Below are 19963 nucleotides of genomic sequence, written 5' to 3'. Positions count from 1 at the left end.
AGGGCCGAGTCGGACCTGAACCCAACAGTTGAAGATGGAATGAAAATGGACAACAGCAAATCTCCAAAATTCAGAGGCTGAAATGAGAAAAAAAGTCTGTCTGAGCATGAGTCTTCTAAATAATGGGTATTAAACATAGCAGAGTTAGAAGATAGAGCATACAGAGAAAACTTGAGATTTTCTGCTGTACCAGAAAATCTGGACGAAACAGACTACACTCATTTTATAAAAGTACACACAAGTAACTGGACTGATGTTCCACAGCAGGACTTGTTAACAGAAAGGACACATTGTGTCAGTTTTCTAAATCTTGCCAAGAGAGAGCAACCAAGGCTTTTATTAACAAAGATGCCATCATGACAACACAAAGAGTTGCTCCTGACAAATTGTGGCAGAAGGGAAAACAAAAACAGCGGGAACAGAGTGATTACAGAAAATGATTATTCACTGTACACCAGGCAAGAAGAGAAGCAAATTTACCCCAGTAATCAGGAATTGAGGAGAAGCAGGTGAGCGATTCAAGCTATTGTATCCAGCTTTCTTCAGAACACTTTTTCCTGGAGGATCAAGGACAAATTTTGATGCAGAAGTGGCTAAGGAAGAAATAAAGTACTGTACAGCCAACAGTGGGCCAGCAAGGAGAAGGGGACTCTGCTTCATATACTACTGACAAAGTCCTCAGAGACTTTGCCAGTGAAACCTTTTCCACTGTTACAAAGGAAAATGTTTAAAGGAAGGACAAAAACTCAGGAAATGACTAGAAGAATCAAGAGTACCTTGGACTTAACCAAAGACTGGTGCTGGGAGATGGACAAGATAAGGACAAAAACATAAACATTGTAAAATTAGTGAATAAATGGAAGACTGCATCAATCCTATTAGATATAGGAACAGACATGTGAAGTATGACTTTATGACTTTACAAGAAGAAATGATTGAAGGAGGAGTGGAATTTTGCTATGTTAAACTGGTGGGTAGACCATAAAGCATATAAAAGGACAATGAAGGGAATGACAGTTTTTGTCCTTATTAATATTTGTATACATATTTCATGATGTAAATTGTATATTATATTGTAAAACAATCTTGTAAAGTGTTCTGGGCGAGTTTTTTTTTTTATAAATGTGAGTTGGGTACGTTTTATCAGGGGTGGCTGTATAAGTAAGAGATTTTATACCATGAAAGTACTTTTTCTTATTTATGTATTCATTTATATATTTATTTGACATTTGTTAACTGGGTTTGTCCAACTGGGCCGAAAGCCCATTTTCAGTGGAGACCCGAGGAGAAAAGCTCCATGTACTTACAATTTTATACAAAATAAGCAAAATCAAAGTTACACAAAGGTACAATAATCAGTCAATGGCAATAACAATGACAATATAAACAATAGCAATACATAACAGTTACATATTTGAGAAATCAAAACAGGTTATAAACATAACTATGAATAGATACAAAATGATCAACACATGTGAAAAATCACTTTATACATGTTTTTATTAAAAACTATTTAAGCCTAACCCGCCTAGAAGAGTTGTCAGGTAGAACCAATAGGGGTCGGTTTATGTGGGGTTGTGACAAGGGCATAGCCATGATTTAGCAAAACAATTTTTTACTTTTTTGTTAAACTGTTGAAGTGTGTAATGCTTCTTATGTTGAGTGGAGTTTGCTCCAGTTATGAGACACTGAATATTTGTATAACACTTTCCCAATAGGTTTATTAGGTTTGTATATTTGAAGAAGTTGGTTAGTGCTGTGGAGTGGGAGTGTAGGGGTTTAGTAAGATACAAGATTAGCTACAGCGGGGCAGACTGTGGATTTGTTGAGTGAGTTAGTTACATGAAGTTGTGAAAGTTGAAGTTGGTAGGGGAATTCTTGCCACTGTAAGGTTTTTTTAGTGCCGAGCAGTGGTGAGAGGTATGTGGTAGGTTTGCAGAAAATTTGGCAATTTTATTGTACGTCTGTTCCAGCTTACTGGTTAAAGATGAGTAAGGATAGAGGCAACGTAAAGAAGGCTTGAAAGTAGATAAGCTTGGCCCAAGGATACTCTAGATTCTAATGTTAGGAATTTGTTCATTCTATAGATATAGAGGAGACAGAGTTTTTTTTTTAAAACAGATTTTTGGACATGAGGTCAATTTTTTGTTCATCATCTATTATTCTGAGTAACTCTGTGTGGGATTCTACATTAATGATGGTTTTATTTAAGGAAGAGATGCAGAAGGTGGCTTTGCAGTGTGAAAGTGATTTTGGAAGAAGAGTAAAAGTTAATTTTTTTTTTTAGGATTTAGAATTAGTTAGTTTTCAGTGAGCCATTTTTCAACAGAGATAAAAGAGTCTTGGGTAAGAGTGTGAAGTTGTGAGATACTTTCAGAAGAGAGATGAGTGTTGAATCATCAGCATATTGAATGAAAGAGGAGTGATAGCAAGAGGTATAGAGGTCGTTAGTGAAAATAATGTAAAGAAGTGGTCCCAGGATGGAGCCTTAAGGAACACCTGCATGGATGGGGAGGGAAGGGGGAGCAGGAGGAATGCCATCTAGCAGTTGTACGCTATCCAGGTTTTACATTGTATCAAAGTAATAAATGAAAGGATGGATAGAAGCAAACAAAAAGTTATGTACTCACAATAATGACAGACTCATGTTGTCTGATTTTCATCTGGTGCAACATACGAGCTGTCGGATCCAACAGGATGAGACTTCGGCAACGATTTCAAAGCTTCCATAGTTTCAGGGCTCTGACTCCTCCCCTACCCATAATTCCCAGAACTCCACCCTAGTCCCTCAGATAGAGTTTTCCCCCTACAGAACAAATGACACATACTTATGACAATATAAAAGAAGGCAGAAAAACAAGTACGGAGGAGACAGAGTAACAGTCAGACAGGACAGTTCACAGACAGGGTGTTGTATAACAACCACTCAGTCCTCCCGAAGTCAAACTTGTCAATTTGGTATGAGTGCACGAGAGAGAGAGAGAGAGGTTCAACCAGATGAAAAACAGATAACATGGCTCTATCATTATGATGAGTACATAACTTTTGTATCCCATGTTGTCTATTTTTACTCGAGTCAACATACGGGACAGATTCCCAAGCTGTCTTTCTGGGTGGTATCAAGGAAGGACATTCCTGAGGATAGTGGAACCAAAGGAAGAGTGAGATCTAGATTGGACATCCAGCTTATGAGACACAAAGGTATAGACTGTGGACCATGTTGCTGCTGCACAAATGTCATCAATGGGAAATCTGGTTGAAAATGCTGCTGAGGTAGCTATTCCTTTAACTGAATGAGCTCTTGGTCTGGATTTAAGAGATAAAGAGATGGGGACGTGGCCAAGATGACACTTTCTCTCTGCTCTGTCCTTACAGAATATTTATGACAGGATTTCTTGAGTATATACATCCTCATTTTGTTTTTTATATATATTCGGATTCTATTAATCATTCTTTAGGATAGTATATAAAACTTTTGGCAATTTTTTTAATTTTTCCTGTCAAAAAGTATTAGCAAAATATCTGTACTTCAGACTACAGGATGAGCTACTCCAAATCTACACTTCAAGAAAAAACTATTAAAAAGAACTTCAGTCACTATTAACTAACATTCAAGAACTGACAGCAAAGATTGACAGAATGGATGTGAAACTGGATAATTTCAAATAAAACTGTTCCCAGCAAATGGAAAGATTACATGAAGACCTGAAACAGCAAACTAGACAGATTACTGGTACAGAGACGTCACTAAATGATATGGCCACTAGACTTCAGGAAGGTGAGCACAATTTAGACTTTCTTTTAAAACAAAGTACTCTTTTACAAACAAAAATTGATGATCTAGAGAACAGATCAAGAAGAAATAATATCAGACTGTTTGGTTTGCAAGATAATGTTGAAGAAGGTAATATGGAAAAATTCTTAATATCTTGGTTCCCTGATGTATTACAACTTCCTGAAGCTCTCTCATATGGGATAGAAAGAGCACACAGGTCCTTGGCTACTGCAAAAAAGGTAAATTTAATTCTACAGAATCTGTTATAGTGAAGTTTTTATATTCTCAAGACAAGGAGATAGTGTTAAAGACTGCTTGGGCTAAATCTCCTATCAAATATAAAGAAAATGTCATACGCTTTGATAATGATTACTCATCTTCTGTAATTGCCAAAAGAAAGCTTTTTTGCCAATGCTAAAAGAACTAAAGAAAGCCCAAATAAAGACTCACCTATTATTTTCTACCATGTCAAAACAAGGAAACTGCTTTTTAAAATAGAGGATATGGAGTGGGCAAATGCCAGCCTTAAAAGAAATGCTGATATATCCTGGAAGACCTCTGAACATAAAAAGAAGCTCAAATATAAGTGACTTATTAAGCTATGTTACGATGGCTTTTTCTTACCCAAGTCTTAAAAACTAACTCAGACGTTGGGGAAGTGGAAATGGTTCAACAGGTGTGTCTTTGTTGTTTAAAAGTTTTTTTTATGGTACATAGTTATTTAAATGGTATTTTATAGTTTGTGATTTTTAACTTTAGTTTATTCTAGTTACATTTCTATAACAAGTAAAAGCTATTTAGTTATTCATTTATTTATTATTTTTATATAGTGGTTGTTGTCTGTTATAATAAATGCTCAGTATGTTTGGGACTGAAATGTATGGTATTTTTGAGGAACTATAGTAGATACGGAGACTTATAGATGAGAAAATGAGAGTCTGCATTACAACAGAATCTATTTCATTTGTTTTTAACTCTTTGCTGTTTTATTTCCCTGCCTCTCTGTGAAGAGGGGCTTTTCACTGATATTGTTGCCATATTGTTGCTTTGGTAGTTGTGTTTCCCATCTCCTGTTCTGCTGTTGGAATGTGGTGTTGTTTCTGGTGGTAGACATGTGGAGGATTTGTCTTTTCTCCCTTTCATATAAATCTTTCATCGCACCTCAAAATATGAGTAAGATAACTAAACAAGATGTTTGCTGGAGATGTAACACAGTAACAAATGCTGATTGGAATCATATATTTCATGACTGTGTATTATTAAACAAATTTTTGGAGGAAGAAATCACTTTTTTACAGGCAACCTTTACAGACAATTTTATGCTTACAAAGTAACTTGTATTATTCAATACACCTGTCCCAGACTGTATAAATAAAACAAATATTCTTTACTCTGGTCTATACTTTCCACTGCCAGGAAAGTAATTACAAGAAATTGGAATTCCTCATCAATTCCCTCATTTAAAGAGTTTAAATGTCTTCTCTTAGAAATATCTAAGTTAGAAATGTTAACTATCAAATCTAAATCTACAAGGAATACAAAATTATATTACAAATGGGAAAATGTGCATGAATTATTGGTTAAAGAACTGTATAAATGATTAATGCAGTAAACTTTTCTTTTTCTTTAATCTTTTATTCCACATTTTCATTTTCTTCTGCCAAACTAAAACTAATTGAGCCTGTTATTCAATATATATAGTGAACATCACTGTACATAGTTTACTGTGCTATTATAGTTACTGTATTTTTTTTTCTTTTTTAAATATTGTATTTTAAAATTTAACTTATTCAATTTCTTTCAAAAGATCTGTTCTTTATATTAATGTTTTCAATAAAGCTGATTAAAAAAAGAGAGATAAAGAGATGCAATCTGACAACCATTTTAAGAGTGTAACTTTGGCAACAGCTTTACCAAGTTTTGGTTTTGAAAAAAGCAATAAATAACTGACTCGACTTTCTGAACTGCTTTGTTTGGTGAAGACAGAACCTGAGCCGACAATGAACATCTAATATGTGCAAGGTGTAGTTCCCTCTATTTCAGTATTTGGGAAAAAATACTGGTAAATGTATACACCAATTCAAAATGGTCTTGGATCCCACCTTTGGGAGAAAGTATGCATTAGTTCTCAAAGAAACTCTGTCCTTATGGAAAATCAAATAGGAAGGTTTGCATGAGTGTGCCTGTAATTCCATAAATCTTTCCGGCTGATGTGACTGTTACTGGAAAAATTATTTTCCAAGTTAGGATGATGTAAAAAAAATGTCCCTCTTAAAAAGGCTTTAGAGATCTTCAAGGAAGCTACAGAATTGTGATTGTGTCCAACATGAAAATTAGAAACTGCTGCCACTTGAACTTTGTGGGTGGAGTAACTACAGCCTTTTGTCAAACAGTTCAAATAAGAATTCCAAGATGGATGGTATGGGTGCAGAAAATGTGTCCAAACAACCTAAACAGAAAATCTTTCTCATTTGCTTCGATATACCTTTTTGTAGCTAGTTTCTGGGAAGCTGATATAATCCCATCAACTGTAGTTGGAAGCCTGGCATCTCTGGCTAGAATCAAAATTGGAGAAACCAAGTGGTTAGCTTCATGCTGGTCTGGAGAAACCAGGTGGTTAGCTTCATGCTGGTCTGATCTGGAGGAGGTAATAAGGATGGTGAGATAGAAGATCTGAATACTGATCTAGCATCCATGAAGGATGTACTAGCAGAGGCCACAGGAAGGGGAGCCATGTTTATCAGGGCCAGAAGGGGGCAATGAGAATTACCCTGGCCTTGCACTGTCTGGCTTTCTGGATGAATTTGTTCCTATGCGTGGCACTGAGAGAAAGGCATAAATGAGAGCCAGGGGCCAACTGTGGACCAAAGCATCCCACGATGACTGATCTTGTGGAGGGATTAGGACAAAGTAACTGCTGCACCTGTTGACGTAGGAGGCAAACAGGTCACACTAAGGTTGGCCCCAGTGACAAAAGATCAAGGTTATCATTGTTGGACTGAGGGACCACTCATAAGGCATTAGTACAGTCCTGTTCAATTTGTCCTCCAAAATAATGGATGATCCCAAGATGTGCATTACTACCAGAAAGCAGTATGAAGACATCGCCCACTGTCAAACTCTCATGGCTTCTCGACACAGAGGGTAAGAACGGGTTCCTCCTTGTTTGATGACGTACCATACCACTGCCATGTTGTCCGTCTGTATGGAAAACACACCCTTGTGGAGGACATCTTGAAGTGTCTGCAATGCTAGGAGGACCACCATCATCTCCAAGAAAGTTTTGTGAAGACTGGCCTATGAAAGTGACCATGTACCTTGCACCATCCTCCCTTTGAAATACACCCCAAAAAGGAGGCATCAGTGATTACTACCCACTACTGGCAGATCTGTGTGAAAGGGGCATCCCTTGGTTACTGAAGAAGAGGTTATCCACCAAGTAATGCATTCTCTGCAAATCTGTGCAAGTTGAATATTTGCATATAATGTGTGAAATGTTCTGAGACCATTACACTGCCAGGATCCACTGAAGCACTACGTAATACTGGGCCAGTGGGAACATTAGATCTAAGAGTTGTAAAATCAACCTTGATGGGAGGAGAGGAATGATGAATCACTTGCATGGCTGTTGCACGTAAAAGTGCAACAATGGGGTGAGGGATTATTACATAATCGAACTATTAAAAGTTCGAACATCATATGGTCGACACCATATGATCAAACTTTTAAAAGTTTGAAAATGTAATAAAATAAACAAAAGAAAAAACCTACATGAACAGTTTAAGCCCCCCTGCACCCCACACCCCCTGCTCTTTAAATATACCAACTCCGAGATCGCACTACAGTGTAGAAAGGGAAATCTTCCCATTCTACACTGTACGGAGATCTCTGTTAAAACGTTCAAACTTTTAAAATTTCAATCATGTGGTGTCGACCATATGACGTCGAACTTTTAAAAGTTCAACAACGTGATATAGACCCAGGCTGACAATCTGTACAGATGTGTTGAGGTGACATTCGACTTGTTGGGCTGGTACCAGCTGACATTTTAGGAGGTTTATTGTTGTTCCTAGGTCCAGTAAATATATATATATATATATATATATATATATATATATATATATATATATATATATATATATATATATATATAAAATGGTTCCCTTCTGTGATTAGTGTTTAATGTTACCATTGCACAAATATTACTGATGTGCTGCTAGTATTCAGAGAAAGACATTAAAGAGAAAAAAAGTTCTTAAACTTGTGCTCCTGTTAATATTTCAGGAAGAACCAAGTCAAGTCACCCAAAAATGCCTTGTGTCTACCTGAGCCATTAACAGGACAACCCCATCACTCAAATCATTTTATAGTTAAAAAAATAACAAATGGATTAAATAAACCTGGTACACACCACTATTTACAAAACTACTTGAAAAAATGTCCTCTACAAATCTGTTCCTATTAGCATCTCATGGAAGCACTGCTCAATGCTAGAAGTCTAAATCTCAAAATGCACTCGCTTGAAGCATACCTTAAAATGGAGAACATCGACATTTGTACTGTAACAGAGACCTGGTTCGAAGCAGCAGAAAGCACCCCTGCACTACCAGGCTATAACTCATTCCACACCTTTCAGCCCCAGAACTTGGACCACAGCTCCAAAGATGGTGGTGTTTCCAGATTCATAAAGGATGCGTACACCTCCAGACTGGTAGCCCAACATAATGCATCAGAGATAATTCAGGTGCAGCTAACATTGGGTAAGACAGCGATTCACATCGTAGCCTGCTATAAGTCCCCAACCATGTCCCAAGACTCACACTCCACGTTCCTAAGCACTCCGGAGAATATTAAGGTCCAACGTAACACACTCATACTGGGTGACTTCAGCTAACCCTACATTAACTGGGAAAACTACTCATGTACCAATACACTTGCCCAACGTTTCTGGGAATTCATTAATTCCAATGCCCTGGACCAGCTCGTTCTTACCTCCAATAAAAGGTAGCAACATCCTAGACCTGGTCATTACTAATATGGGCGACCATTGCTCTACATCAATAGTCAACTCTTCTCTGGTTAGATCTGACCACAAACTAATCACCTTGGAAATCAACATCCCTCCCCCCCTTGCAAAGGTACCCACCATGAAAAACTTCTCCAAAGCTAACTTTGGGCTCCTAAAAGCAGAGGTGGCTAATTTCACAGCACCCATGCAAATAGAGAATATCTGTATGACCGCCAAATCATACACATATGCACTGTATAAACATGTACATAAATGTATGGATCTCGCCATACCCAACAGAACCAAGATGCTCTCCTCCATAAAAAGCAAGACAATCTGGTGGTCCCCTGCCATAAACACACACTACAACAGAAGGAGGAAACTGATGCAGAATAAGGTCAAGTCTCAAGACTGGAAAAACTCCCTTATCAGCCTCAACAAAAAAGTTGAGATCCCTCTTGAAATCCTTTAATGCTAGCCATGAAAACATAACTGCAGCAGATAGTAAAGACAACCACAAGGCCTTCTATAGTTATGTAAAGAATCTCCATGGCAATACCCAGATTTGCTCTAAGCTACTGCACAATGGTACCTCCTATACTGAGCAACCTGATATTGCCAATATACTGGCTGACAGATTCAGTGCCAACTTTACCCCTCTCACCCACACCTCAAAGGACAAATCACAATACCAGTAGATTGCCAGGCACCCAGTATTACTGCTGCACAGGTTAAAACAGCACTGTTCAAGGCCAAGAATACAGCTTCTATGGGACCTGACAATACCCTGCCTGTGTTCTACATGAACTATAGAGTGAACTGGCACATCACGTGTGTGCCCTGTTCAATCACAGCCTCACCTCAGGCTTTGTCCCTACCAAATGGCGGACTGCTACTGTAATCTCTCTCCACAAAGGAGGAGCGATTACAGACCCTGGGAACCATCTCCCCATTAGCCTGATGAGTCTGATATGCAAAGCTATGGAACGCATCATCATGGACCTAATAAACAAGGATATAGGGAATCTCCAAACTCTGGATCCCACACAGTTTGGTTTTGTGAAGGGTAGATCATGCCTGCTCAACCTGGTTGACTTCTTTGAGTCAGTCATCAGAGTTGTGGATGAAGGCAAGGTAGTTCATACAGTCTACCTTGATCTGGCCAAGGCCTTTGATACCATTCTCCACTCAGGAATCATAGAAAAACTCACTAAGCTAGGCATCAACCCCTATATCACTAGGTGGGTTGCAAACTGGCTCATACACAGAACCCACAGTGTGAAAGTAGCTGACTCCAAGTCAGACTGCCGAACATTTATGAGTGGAGTCCCACAGGGTTCGGTCCTGAGTCCTTTCCTGTTTGATATCTACTTCTCTGAAGTCCAGCCCAACACAAAGGGACGCTGGCTGACAAAATTCGCAGACGATTGCAATTTGGGAGCTATTATTAACTCCGAGTGATTTTGACATCCTACAGAAAGGCCTCACTGAGACCAACGACTGGTGTCAGAAAGTACAGTTGTGTACACTTACCATAAATGTAGATGTTCGACTGTATTCACTGTTGCAGTCATCACGCTTGGGTTATCTGCCTGCAGGTAGCCCTCAGTCGGCCCGAATACCAGAGACTTAGTATTTCTGCGTCGGATGCTGTCGCTCCAGGACTGACGTCAGGGGGTATAAAAACAAGCAGCCAATGCCATTACATCAGTTTTTCTTGCCCCAAATGTCAGGAGCGGCCCCAAATAGGGAGCTAGGTTATGGTAGGGAAAACACCACCAGTAAAAAGTAAATACCAATACCAATACCCCAGAAGGGGTTAGTAATAGCCATAGATAGGAGAGAGAGAAAACCAGGGGGCTGGAGGGAGGGAAACCAAGACTGCAACAGTGAATACACTCGAACATCTACATTTATGGTAAGTGTACACAACTGTACTATGTTCTTCGTATTTCACTGTTGCAGTCATCACACTTGGATGGATTCCCAAAGTTGAAGAAGGGTGGAGGCAGTCAAGAAGAGTTAGGGCTGGCTAGTACGCCTTGTAGGAATGCTGTAGCAAATCCTGTCCTGGATTTGGAAAAGATAGGCAGGTGGCAATGCTTGGTGAAAGTGTGTACAGAACTCCAGGTAGCAGCCTCCAGGATATCCCTGGTAGGGACTCCTCTGAGAAATGCTGTAGAGGTAGAAGTTGCCCTAGTGGAATGTGTTCTGACCCCCTGAGGGGTTGGTTTCCCATGGTGCTTGTAGCAGAAATGGATGCAGTGTGCTATTCATTTGGAAATGGTTTGTTTGAAATGGCCTTGCCCTCTGCCCCTGTTGCAAAGCTGACTAGTAACTGGTCAGATTTTCTGAAAGGCTTAGTCCTATCAAGGTAGAATCTGAGCTGTCTGTGCATGTCCAAGAAGTGCAGGATCCTTTCCCCTTTATTTTGAAGATTAGGGAAGAAGGTTGGCAAGTGGATGGATTGATTGAGAGCCACAGTGGACACCACTTTGGGCATAAAGGAAGGGTTAGTCCTGAGGGAAACCCTGTCAGCATGGAAAATAATGAAGGGTTCCACAGCCATGAGTGCTTGTAGCTCAGACACTCTTCTAGCTGAAGTGATGGCTAGAAGCAGGGCTGTTTTCCAAGAGAGGAATTTTAACTCTGCTGACGCAGCAGGTTCAAAGGGGGGGGGGGGGTGAGCTTTTCCAGTACAAAGTTAAGGTCCCAAGCAGGGGTGGGTGCTCTCCTTGGTGGCCTTAAGTTGTTTGCCCCTCTCAGGAACTGTTTGATAAGAGGGTGCAAGAAGAGAGGTGGCTCAGTGTTGTAATGAGCAGAAATGGTTGAGGCATGTATCTTAATGGAGGAGAAGGACAGGCCTTTGTGGAGTAGATCTGCTAAGTAATCCAGGATAAGACGCAGAGAGGGCAGTGTTGTGTCCTCTCTTTTAGACTGAATCCATGAGCAGAACCTTTTCCACTTATCAGCATAGGATTTTCTTGTATTGGGTCTTCTGGCTTCAAGAGTGATGTCCAGCACCTGTTTGCTTAAGGTTGCTTGGGGAGAATTCAAGGAATACGCCAGGCTGTAAGCTTTAGGGTTTTTAGTTGTGGATGCAGAATCTGTCCCTCCTGCTGAGAGAGGAGGGTTGGACTCTGGTGTAGGTGCCAGGGTGGCACTGATGTCAGTCTGCGCAGGAGTGGGTACCAGTGCTGGCATGGCCAATCCGGGGCAATCAGAATTGTCCTTGGTCTGCCCTGCTTTACCTTGAGTAATACTCTTGAAAGGAGGGGCAGAGGGGGAAGGCATAGATTGAGAGATTTACCTACTGAAAAGAAACGGCATCCACTTTCCAGGCCCTGCTGTGAGGACTCCCGGTGCAGAATTTGCTGAGCAGGTGGTTGTAGGGGGATGCAAAGAGATCCACATCTGGGATCTCCCATATTTGAATAAGAAGGTTGAAGGTGCTGTGCTCCAACTGCTACTCGTGTGGATCTAGGAGATTTCTGCTTAAGTCGTCTGCCAGTAAGTTTTGTTTGCCTGGCAGGAACTGAGCTTGCAGATGGACTTGAATGTCCAAAGACATGTTCCACAGGGTCATGGCTAGCCTGCAGAGTGGGTAGGAATGGGTTCTCCCCTACTTGTTGATGTACCACACAACTGTGGTGTTGTCTGTTTTTATTAGCAGTTGTCCTGGAAAAATTAGAGATCTGAAACCTGTCAGGGCATTATGCACAGCTAGCATCTCTTCTTGGTTGATGTGCAGATGAATTTGACTTGGGCTCCAGTGGCTCTGAATACATTTTCCGTCCATGTGTGGCCCCCAGGCATAGTCTGATGCATCTGTGGTTAGGGTCTGGGTGGCTTGGGGTTGAGTAAATGGGAGTCTCTTGTTGTGGTTGCATGCTTCTACCCACCAGAGGAACTATGTCCTTAGACAGGGTATGATAGGAATGACTGTTTCCAGGTCCTGAGAATGTTGGCACCAAAGACTTTTTAAGTACCAGTGGAGTTTCCTCATATGCAGCCTTGCATATGGAATCAGCAGTATACATGAGGCCATGAACCCTAGGGCTTGCAGTATTTTTCTTGCAAATAGCTGGGTTCTGATGACCATTTGTTTGAAGTAGTCTGCCAGATAGACTTGTTTTTCTGAGGTGAGGAATGCCACCTGGGAAGTTGTGTCCAAGCTTGCTCCCAGAAATACAATCTTTTGACTGGGTACCAGTTTTGATTTATTTTCGTTGATGGTGTACCCCAAGGAAGTGAGAAGGTTTTTCACAAATGTCAGGTGCTGCAGCAGCAATTCCTGACTGTCCGCCTGAATCAGGCAGTCGTCCAAGTACGGGTTGTTGTTGTGTCTTTCGGCTTTTGCTGGTTAGGGGTTGCCACAGCAGAACTCCAGTCCGCTAATGATTGGCAGTAGATTTTTATGTGCTGGCTTGCCGGGCCTAACGCACAGTCCAAGTACGGGTAAATTTGGATATTTCTCTGCCTGCAGTATACAATGGCTGGAGCCAGGCATTTTGTGAATACTCTGGGCACAGTAGATAAGCCAAAGGGAAGTGCAGAGAACTGATAATGCACAGACCCTGCCCTGAAACACAGATACTTCCTGCATGATTCCCTTATGGGGATATGCAGATAGGCTGCTTTTAAATCTAGGGTGACTAACCAAGCATCCTTGGCTAGCATAGGAAGAAGCTGTTGCAGGGTAAGCATTTTGAATTTTGGCACCACCAGGAAGGTGCTGAGAATGGAAAGATCCAGGATTGGACGCCAACAGCCCTCTTTCCTGGGTACCAGGAAGAGTCTGGAGTAGAATCCTAGACCCCTCTGTTCTACTGGAACCGGCTGAAAAGTTCTGATATTGAGTAGGGAAAGTACTTGGTTTTGAGCCTCTGCCCAATGGTTTGGAGGAAGGTCTGGAAACCCGCTTGGGGTTGGCAGTGAATGGAAATAAAATTTGTACCCCTGGGATACAATGTTGAGAACCCACCAGTCCTGAGTGATGGACATCCATTTTTTTTGCAAGAAGGGCAAGTTTTCCTCCTGGGGCACAAGCAATTGGGCAGGGCTGGGGAGTGGAGTAAAGACATCATTGTGAGCTTTTTTCATAAGGACCACAAGGAAAACTCCCTGCTTTAGGGGTGGGGGCACTCCATTGCTTAGATCTCTGCATACCCTGAGACTGTAGTCTGGGTGGTCTGTTTCCCCTGGGTCTAGTTTGAGAAGGTCTGGAGGGGGCTGGAAAGGACCAGTGTTTGGAAGGGCAATGCTTACTGAATCTAGGTGGTTGCACTTGTAAGAATTCTTTAACAGTCTGCATAGACTTAGCTTTTTCTTCCATCTTTTTAAGAACCTCTTCTGCTCTGGTGCCAAACAAACAGTCCTTATTCAAAGGAGCATCTAGTAACTTTGATTTGACATGGTCTAGCAAGGTCTGCTCCTTGAGCAAAGCATATCTTCTCAGTACAGACCCAGTGACTGCTGCCTGGCAAGATGCTTCTAGGGCATCAAAGCCACACTGCAAAGTATGCTTGCTGACTTGGCTTGCAAAGTGCATAAGCACCTGCAATTCTTTATTTTCTGCACAGTCTGAAAATGTTGACACTTTTTGTTTAATAAGTTCCATAACATGTTGCTGGTACTTCAGCATGTGAAACTGACAATTCAATGCCCTAACAGCAAGAGTTGCAGAGGTATATACCTTCTTATCCCATCTGCCCAAAGCTCTGGAATCCCTGTCCGAAGGGGTGGGATTCTTGGCACTAGTAGCCTTGATACCTTTAGGCCCCTGGGAAATGATCTCTGGGTCAGCAGTAGGATTCTTGAAAAGAAATTTGTGAGTGTCAGGTACTCTCTGTAGTACCTGTCTGGTTTCCTAGGGGCAGGATGTAAAGTGTCAGGAGTAAGACTGGATTCCATAAAAACATCATCCACAACATCCAGGACAGGGGGCATAACTAACGGCCTGTGTTGAGGCAACTCTAGAAATTCTCTGAATCTCTTTTTGGACTGAGGATAGTCTTGGCATTCCCAGTGGAAATGCTCTCGTAAGGCATGCAAGGTTTCACCAAAAGAAAAATCCTCTGGAGGGGAGGCAGAGGGAATGGATTCCTCTGCATCTGAATCTTCATAAGCAGATAAGGGCATGTCTTCATAATCAGAAATTTCAGTCTCATCGGACTCCTGGTCTGTAGAAGCTGAAGGGGACTGGACTCTCTCTCTCTCAGCAGGGGAAGGCTGACTTCCCCTAATCAGCATAATAAGGTCTTCAGCCATTATAAGCACTTGTTTTTGTGGCATGGGAGCAGGTGCATGCACTTTGGTCATCAGTTTTCTAGGCGTAGTGTGTACTCTGGGCCTAAGAAACTCGGTAGTTTTGGTTAAAAATGAAGTCGTCGGTTTGATCAAACATCGGTTGAGCGAATAACTGCTTCAGAAGCCAGTGCCTGCTCAGCGGCTCTGGACCCATCTAAGGTAGAGACATCCGCAGGTTCCATAGTCGAAGAAGAGTTTCGCAACATACCGGACTCCGAATGGGTCTCAGTAGAGGCCTGCGAATCCACTGAAGTGGGCATCAGGGGCTGCGAAAGCACCTCACTGAATACCGGCAGACTGGTGACTAGCTTAACAGAAGCGTCATCGGCAGTTTTGGACCTATGCGGTCTGTCTTGTCTTTATCTTTAGTTTTTTTTGGAATATCAGTAATCGGATGGCTTACCGAAGTCATTTCAGAATACGGAGATCGAGAGCGAAAGAATTTAGAGTCAAAGAGAGCCCGATAATGAATGATTCACACGTTAAATAAGGCACAAAACTGACAGCGAGGGACGTCGTGGTCTGGGCCTAAACAGGTGATGCAGTAAGAATGAAAATCTCTGTGAGGTATTTGCTTTCCACAGGCAAGACAATTGTTAACTTTTTCTGACATCAGTTAGAGCAAGAAAAAAGGATCCCCAACGGGGTACTTAGCTTTAGAAGACTTCAGGATTATTAATTCGTAAATGAAAATTCAGGTAGCGGCCGACTGGCACTTGCGAACTGCTTCGGCTTTGGGCTCCTCGGCAAAAAAGACTGATGTAATGGTGTTGGTTGCCTGTTTTTATACCCCTGACGACTGACATCAGTCCTAGAGTGACAGCATCTGACGCAGAAATACTAAGTCCCTGGTATTCGGGCCGACTGAGGGCTACCTGCAGGGAGATAACCCAAGTGTGATGACTGCAACAGTGAAACATGTAGAACATCCTTGGTCTTAAGCTCAACACCAAAAAATGTGTCATCATCCCCTTTGGGAAAAACCTGGTTCCCATGAATTACCACATCGATGGTAGTCCACTGAACACAGAAGGCATTATAAGAGATCTGGAAAAACAGGTTGACAGCAACCTCTCTTTTGGCCATGACATTACCACTGTGGTCAGAAAGTCCTGCTGTGTGGCCCATCTCATTACTAAGGGTTTTGCATCCAGGAAGAAAGAGGTCACTGTCTCCCTCTACTCTTCCCTCATTATGCCAATCATTGAGTACAATGCCCCATTTGGCATGTACCTCACTAGACACCTGCAACAACTGGAGAGGCTGTAAAAGTACCTCACAAAGAGGATCCTAGGCCTTAAATAGTTGTCCTATATGGAAAGACTCAGAAAACTCCAACTATTTTCTGGCTCATATCGCCCTACTTAGAGGCGATCTCTGCTTGACTTTACAAAGCCATGTCTGACCCAGCTCTGTTACAAATGCTACATCTAAAAAATCCCAATCCCTCCACACCACGTGCTCCAGAGACCGCAACCTTATTACCACAATCAACAAAACATGCTTAAAGGACAGGCTCATAACCCAGAGACTGCCCATGCTATGGAACAGACTTCCCATACATGTCAAGCAGAGCACCTCACTGGCCCTGTTCAAGAAAAATCTTGATGAGTGGATGGGAAATAGAAAATTCACCCTCGGGGATCACTCCAGTGGCTCTACTCGACAGAGGCACTGGGAGCTAAGGTTGGGTGGCATGATGCCAGGTTAATCCTATGGGCTATGCTTGTAAAGGCTCCAGGGCCATTAGCCTAGTACATACCTATGACAGGTTGATGAAGCAACTGATCTCTAGTGCTTACATGAAATACTAACAGAACAACCACTACTTCTCTAATAATTCTACAATAAAAAGACATAATGAATGGAACAGATATATATCTAGTGTCCTCCCAAGTATTCAGAAAACTGTATGAAAGAGAAAATAAATCCTATTCAAGTCTATCATTAACATCTCAGATAAGTGTGCTTATCTGACATACTAACAGACATCCCAATTCCTTATCAGTCTAATAGCTTCAGAGTTATAAAAAAAATTAATATGAATGCCTTAATCATATTGGTTTCACTGTGCACAAATATTTTGCAAAACCAGCTAAAAGACGAAAATTGTCCCTGAAGTTAGGGATCACATACCTCCATTAACATTCAGGTAAATAGTTGGGCAGAGATGCACTAGCATACTCAATTTAACAGTGATGGTATCCAACTTCCCAGTTAACTTTGACCTTCTGTAGCTACCTGATTTGCTGAAACTGACCAGTGTCAGTGAACAAAAATGGTGACTGTTGTTTCTTTTTAAACAGTGTAAGCATTGAATTACCTGACAAAGAAACACTGCTGCTCAGTTAACTCTTGTACACATGCCTCCAGGTTCTCCATTTTATTTCAGGGTGTGGAAAGTTGCAAGGAACTAAATGATTTGTGTTTCCAATGGGAATGAACAATCAGTGTATTTACTGTAAACTAATACAAATGGCTAGACTGGTGATAGCATACACAGAAACTTAGCCTGAGAATAAAATTCATTTTAGGAATTCATACAGTGTCCATTTAAAGATGCTGAAATGAGACAATGAAAAACAAACTTCTCTTAATAGTTACTGGTGCAAAAGCAAATAAACAGCGATTACATAAACTCTATTCAGTGTTTACTTAGAAGTTTCCTTTAAAGCATCATACATCAGTTTTAGTACTTAAATTCACACAGCATTCTTATCATGTATGACAATGTGAAGCTTACCTTACTAAGAAACATAGCATAATATCGATGAAGAGGCAAATGAAAAGTGACTTGGTTGGGAGCTGGCTGTAATAAAAGCAAATACAATCAAATTACTCCTTAAAAAAATAGAGAGCTTCAAAACGTTCTTCATGTACACAGTTGTAAACATTCAAACTAAAGTGCAGCTACAAATAAACTACAAAGCAAAGCTAAATAGTTCTTGTACTCAAATTAAAAACACAGTGAAAGCCAAAATGCACTGATTATCTTACTATGAATTATACCTTATCTATTTTCATCTTTTTATCCTTCATGCCTGCCTGCAAAGCATCATCTCCTGCTTACTGGATTGTGCATTCATTATCCACTTGTGGAGTCAGTCATTTCACTGAGAAGATGTCACTGAGACAGCCATCGAGGGTTTTTTTTCCTGGCTGGCTTAACTCTCCACCCTTTCAGCCCTGGTGTGCATCCTGACAAAATGGGCCCCATAAAACCAGCCAAATTATGCTTGCAAGCTCTCATGCATGCTCCATGATCATGGCTATAGTGCTCATGTACTGCTTGTAAGCAATGCACACTTCTCAAGCATTTGGGTTCCTAATCAGTCATCTAGGTAGTAGCAGTCAGGGTCTCAACCCTCTGTGCTACAGAAATGGTTGCAAAATTGTTTTTTTTTTTTTTTAATAGATACAAACAGGAAGCAGAATTAACACACATGGAAAGCCATACTGAAAGCTCTGAGAGAGACAAAGACACCAGAACAAAGCCAAAAACGTTTTGCCTTAAAACATTTAAGTATATAATCAGTGTCCAAAACTCCACTTTAAGAGTTCACAGACATCACTCTTAAGAAAGGTCCCGAAGTGCAGCTTCAGGAAAAACAAGCCTATACTCTTGCTAGCCAAGAACTGAAATGTATCAATACTAAAAACCAAATATGAAAATCAGTGCAAACCATAATGATCTTGCACTTGCATTTAAAAAAAAAACACCATAAAATAACTATTTTAACAAAAAAAAGCTAAATTTCACAGACTCATCTCTCATAAGGAATTAAAAGGGGGGAAAACATATACTGAACTTCTAGTGCAATAGCCAAGCAACTTTACAGCACTCTAAATCAGATCCCCTACATCAGTAAGTAATGAAATTTTTACCTTGACTCCACGGCATACAGGGATGTAGCCCTTACTATGACACAGATGACACTAGATCGTTTAGTTGAAAAGGAGCAACGCCAGCAGGGCAAGGGAGGAGAGGGTGGGAGTGAGCAACCAACAATCTTTAACCCATCCTCGGGGAAGGTGGTGGCTTGGCCTGCTAAAATCCCAACACCTACTGGTAATAAAACTTGTACAGCATTATTGCATTATGGGCCAGATGAACATGCCAGGCTCTGGCATGTTGTTTCTATGTGGCAGCCTTCATAAAGGCAGATGTGAGAATGCACAAGATCATAGTAGAAAATGCAGTAGGTCCTCATTTGAGCCACTGGGGAAAGTTAGGTTAGAAAATAGAGAATACCCCTCATGACTAAATGGATAAAGGTCATTTTATGAGCAGTTATCAACCAGCTGATGGGGAAATGAATCGGCAGTAGTCGCAGCAACTAGATGTTAAGTAGACATGAGATCATGAGAAACAGATGCAAATAAATACTAACAAGAAATAGTTACACAGTTGTAACCCCCCAAACTTCTGATAAAAGTTAATACTTGTTCCCCAAACAATGGCCATTTTTATCACCTTTCTTCTCTCTACATGAAAGAGGCTACATCTCTTAAACACTTTGATATTTTAATTTTTGGTTTAGGCTATCATCTGCACAGGATATCTACCATTCAGACAGTCAGGGGATTTGTTTTTTAAATCCATATCAGTCCTCAATCACAACATACCAGAAAATTCCCAAGTAGTTAGCATGCAATAAGACAGTGCAAAGACTTGTTTCTCATGTCTGAAGAGTGATGTTATCTTTAAAGTCCCCCACCACCAATAGCAGATATCTCTCTGTCTGTCTCCTGTCTCCACCAGGGATTACAAGTGAATGGGGATGCATTGGGGAACATGCCCCCAGCTATCCCCTTGGTAAAGGCTAAAGACTCTACCTTCTAATTTCTCTAACTCCTCATCTGGTTCTTCC

The 19963-nt window shown here is 41.0% G+C and overlaps 1 protein-coding gene across 4 annotated transcripts in view; it reads right to left on the bottom strand.

Annotated features, from left to right (window-relative positions):
- Positions 1-19963, bottom strand: part of UBR3 (ubiquitin protein ligase E3 component n-recognin 3) — a 4226407-nt gene that overhangs the window by 2870367 nt on the left and 1336077 nt on the right. For all 4 annotated transcript variants that reach the window (XM_044075499.1, XM_044075501.1, XM_044075502.1 and 1 more), the window contains exon 12: positions 17836-17901. In XM_044075499.1, coding sequence (XP_043931434.1) covers positions 17836-17901 — 66 coding nt within the window. The remainder of the gene's footprint in view (positions 1-17835; positions 17902-19963) is intronic.

Source organism: Protopterus annectens, chromosome 6.part1 (genome assembly GCF_019279795.1).
Source record: "Protopterus annectens isolate FY-2018-M chromosome 6.part1, PAN1.0, whole genome shotgun sequence".
In the NCBI taxonomy this organism is placed as follows: domain Eukaryota; kingdom Metazoa; phylum Chordata; order Ceratodontiformes; family Protopteridae; genus Protopterus; species Protopterus annectens.
The sequence above is the reverse complement of the archived record's forward strand: the minus strand, read 5'-3'. Positions and strand labels throughout refer to the sequence as shown.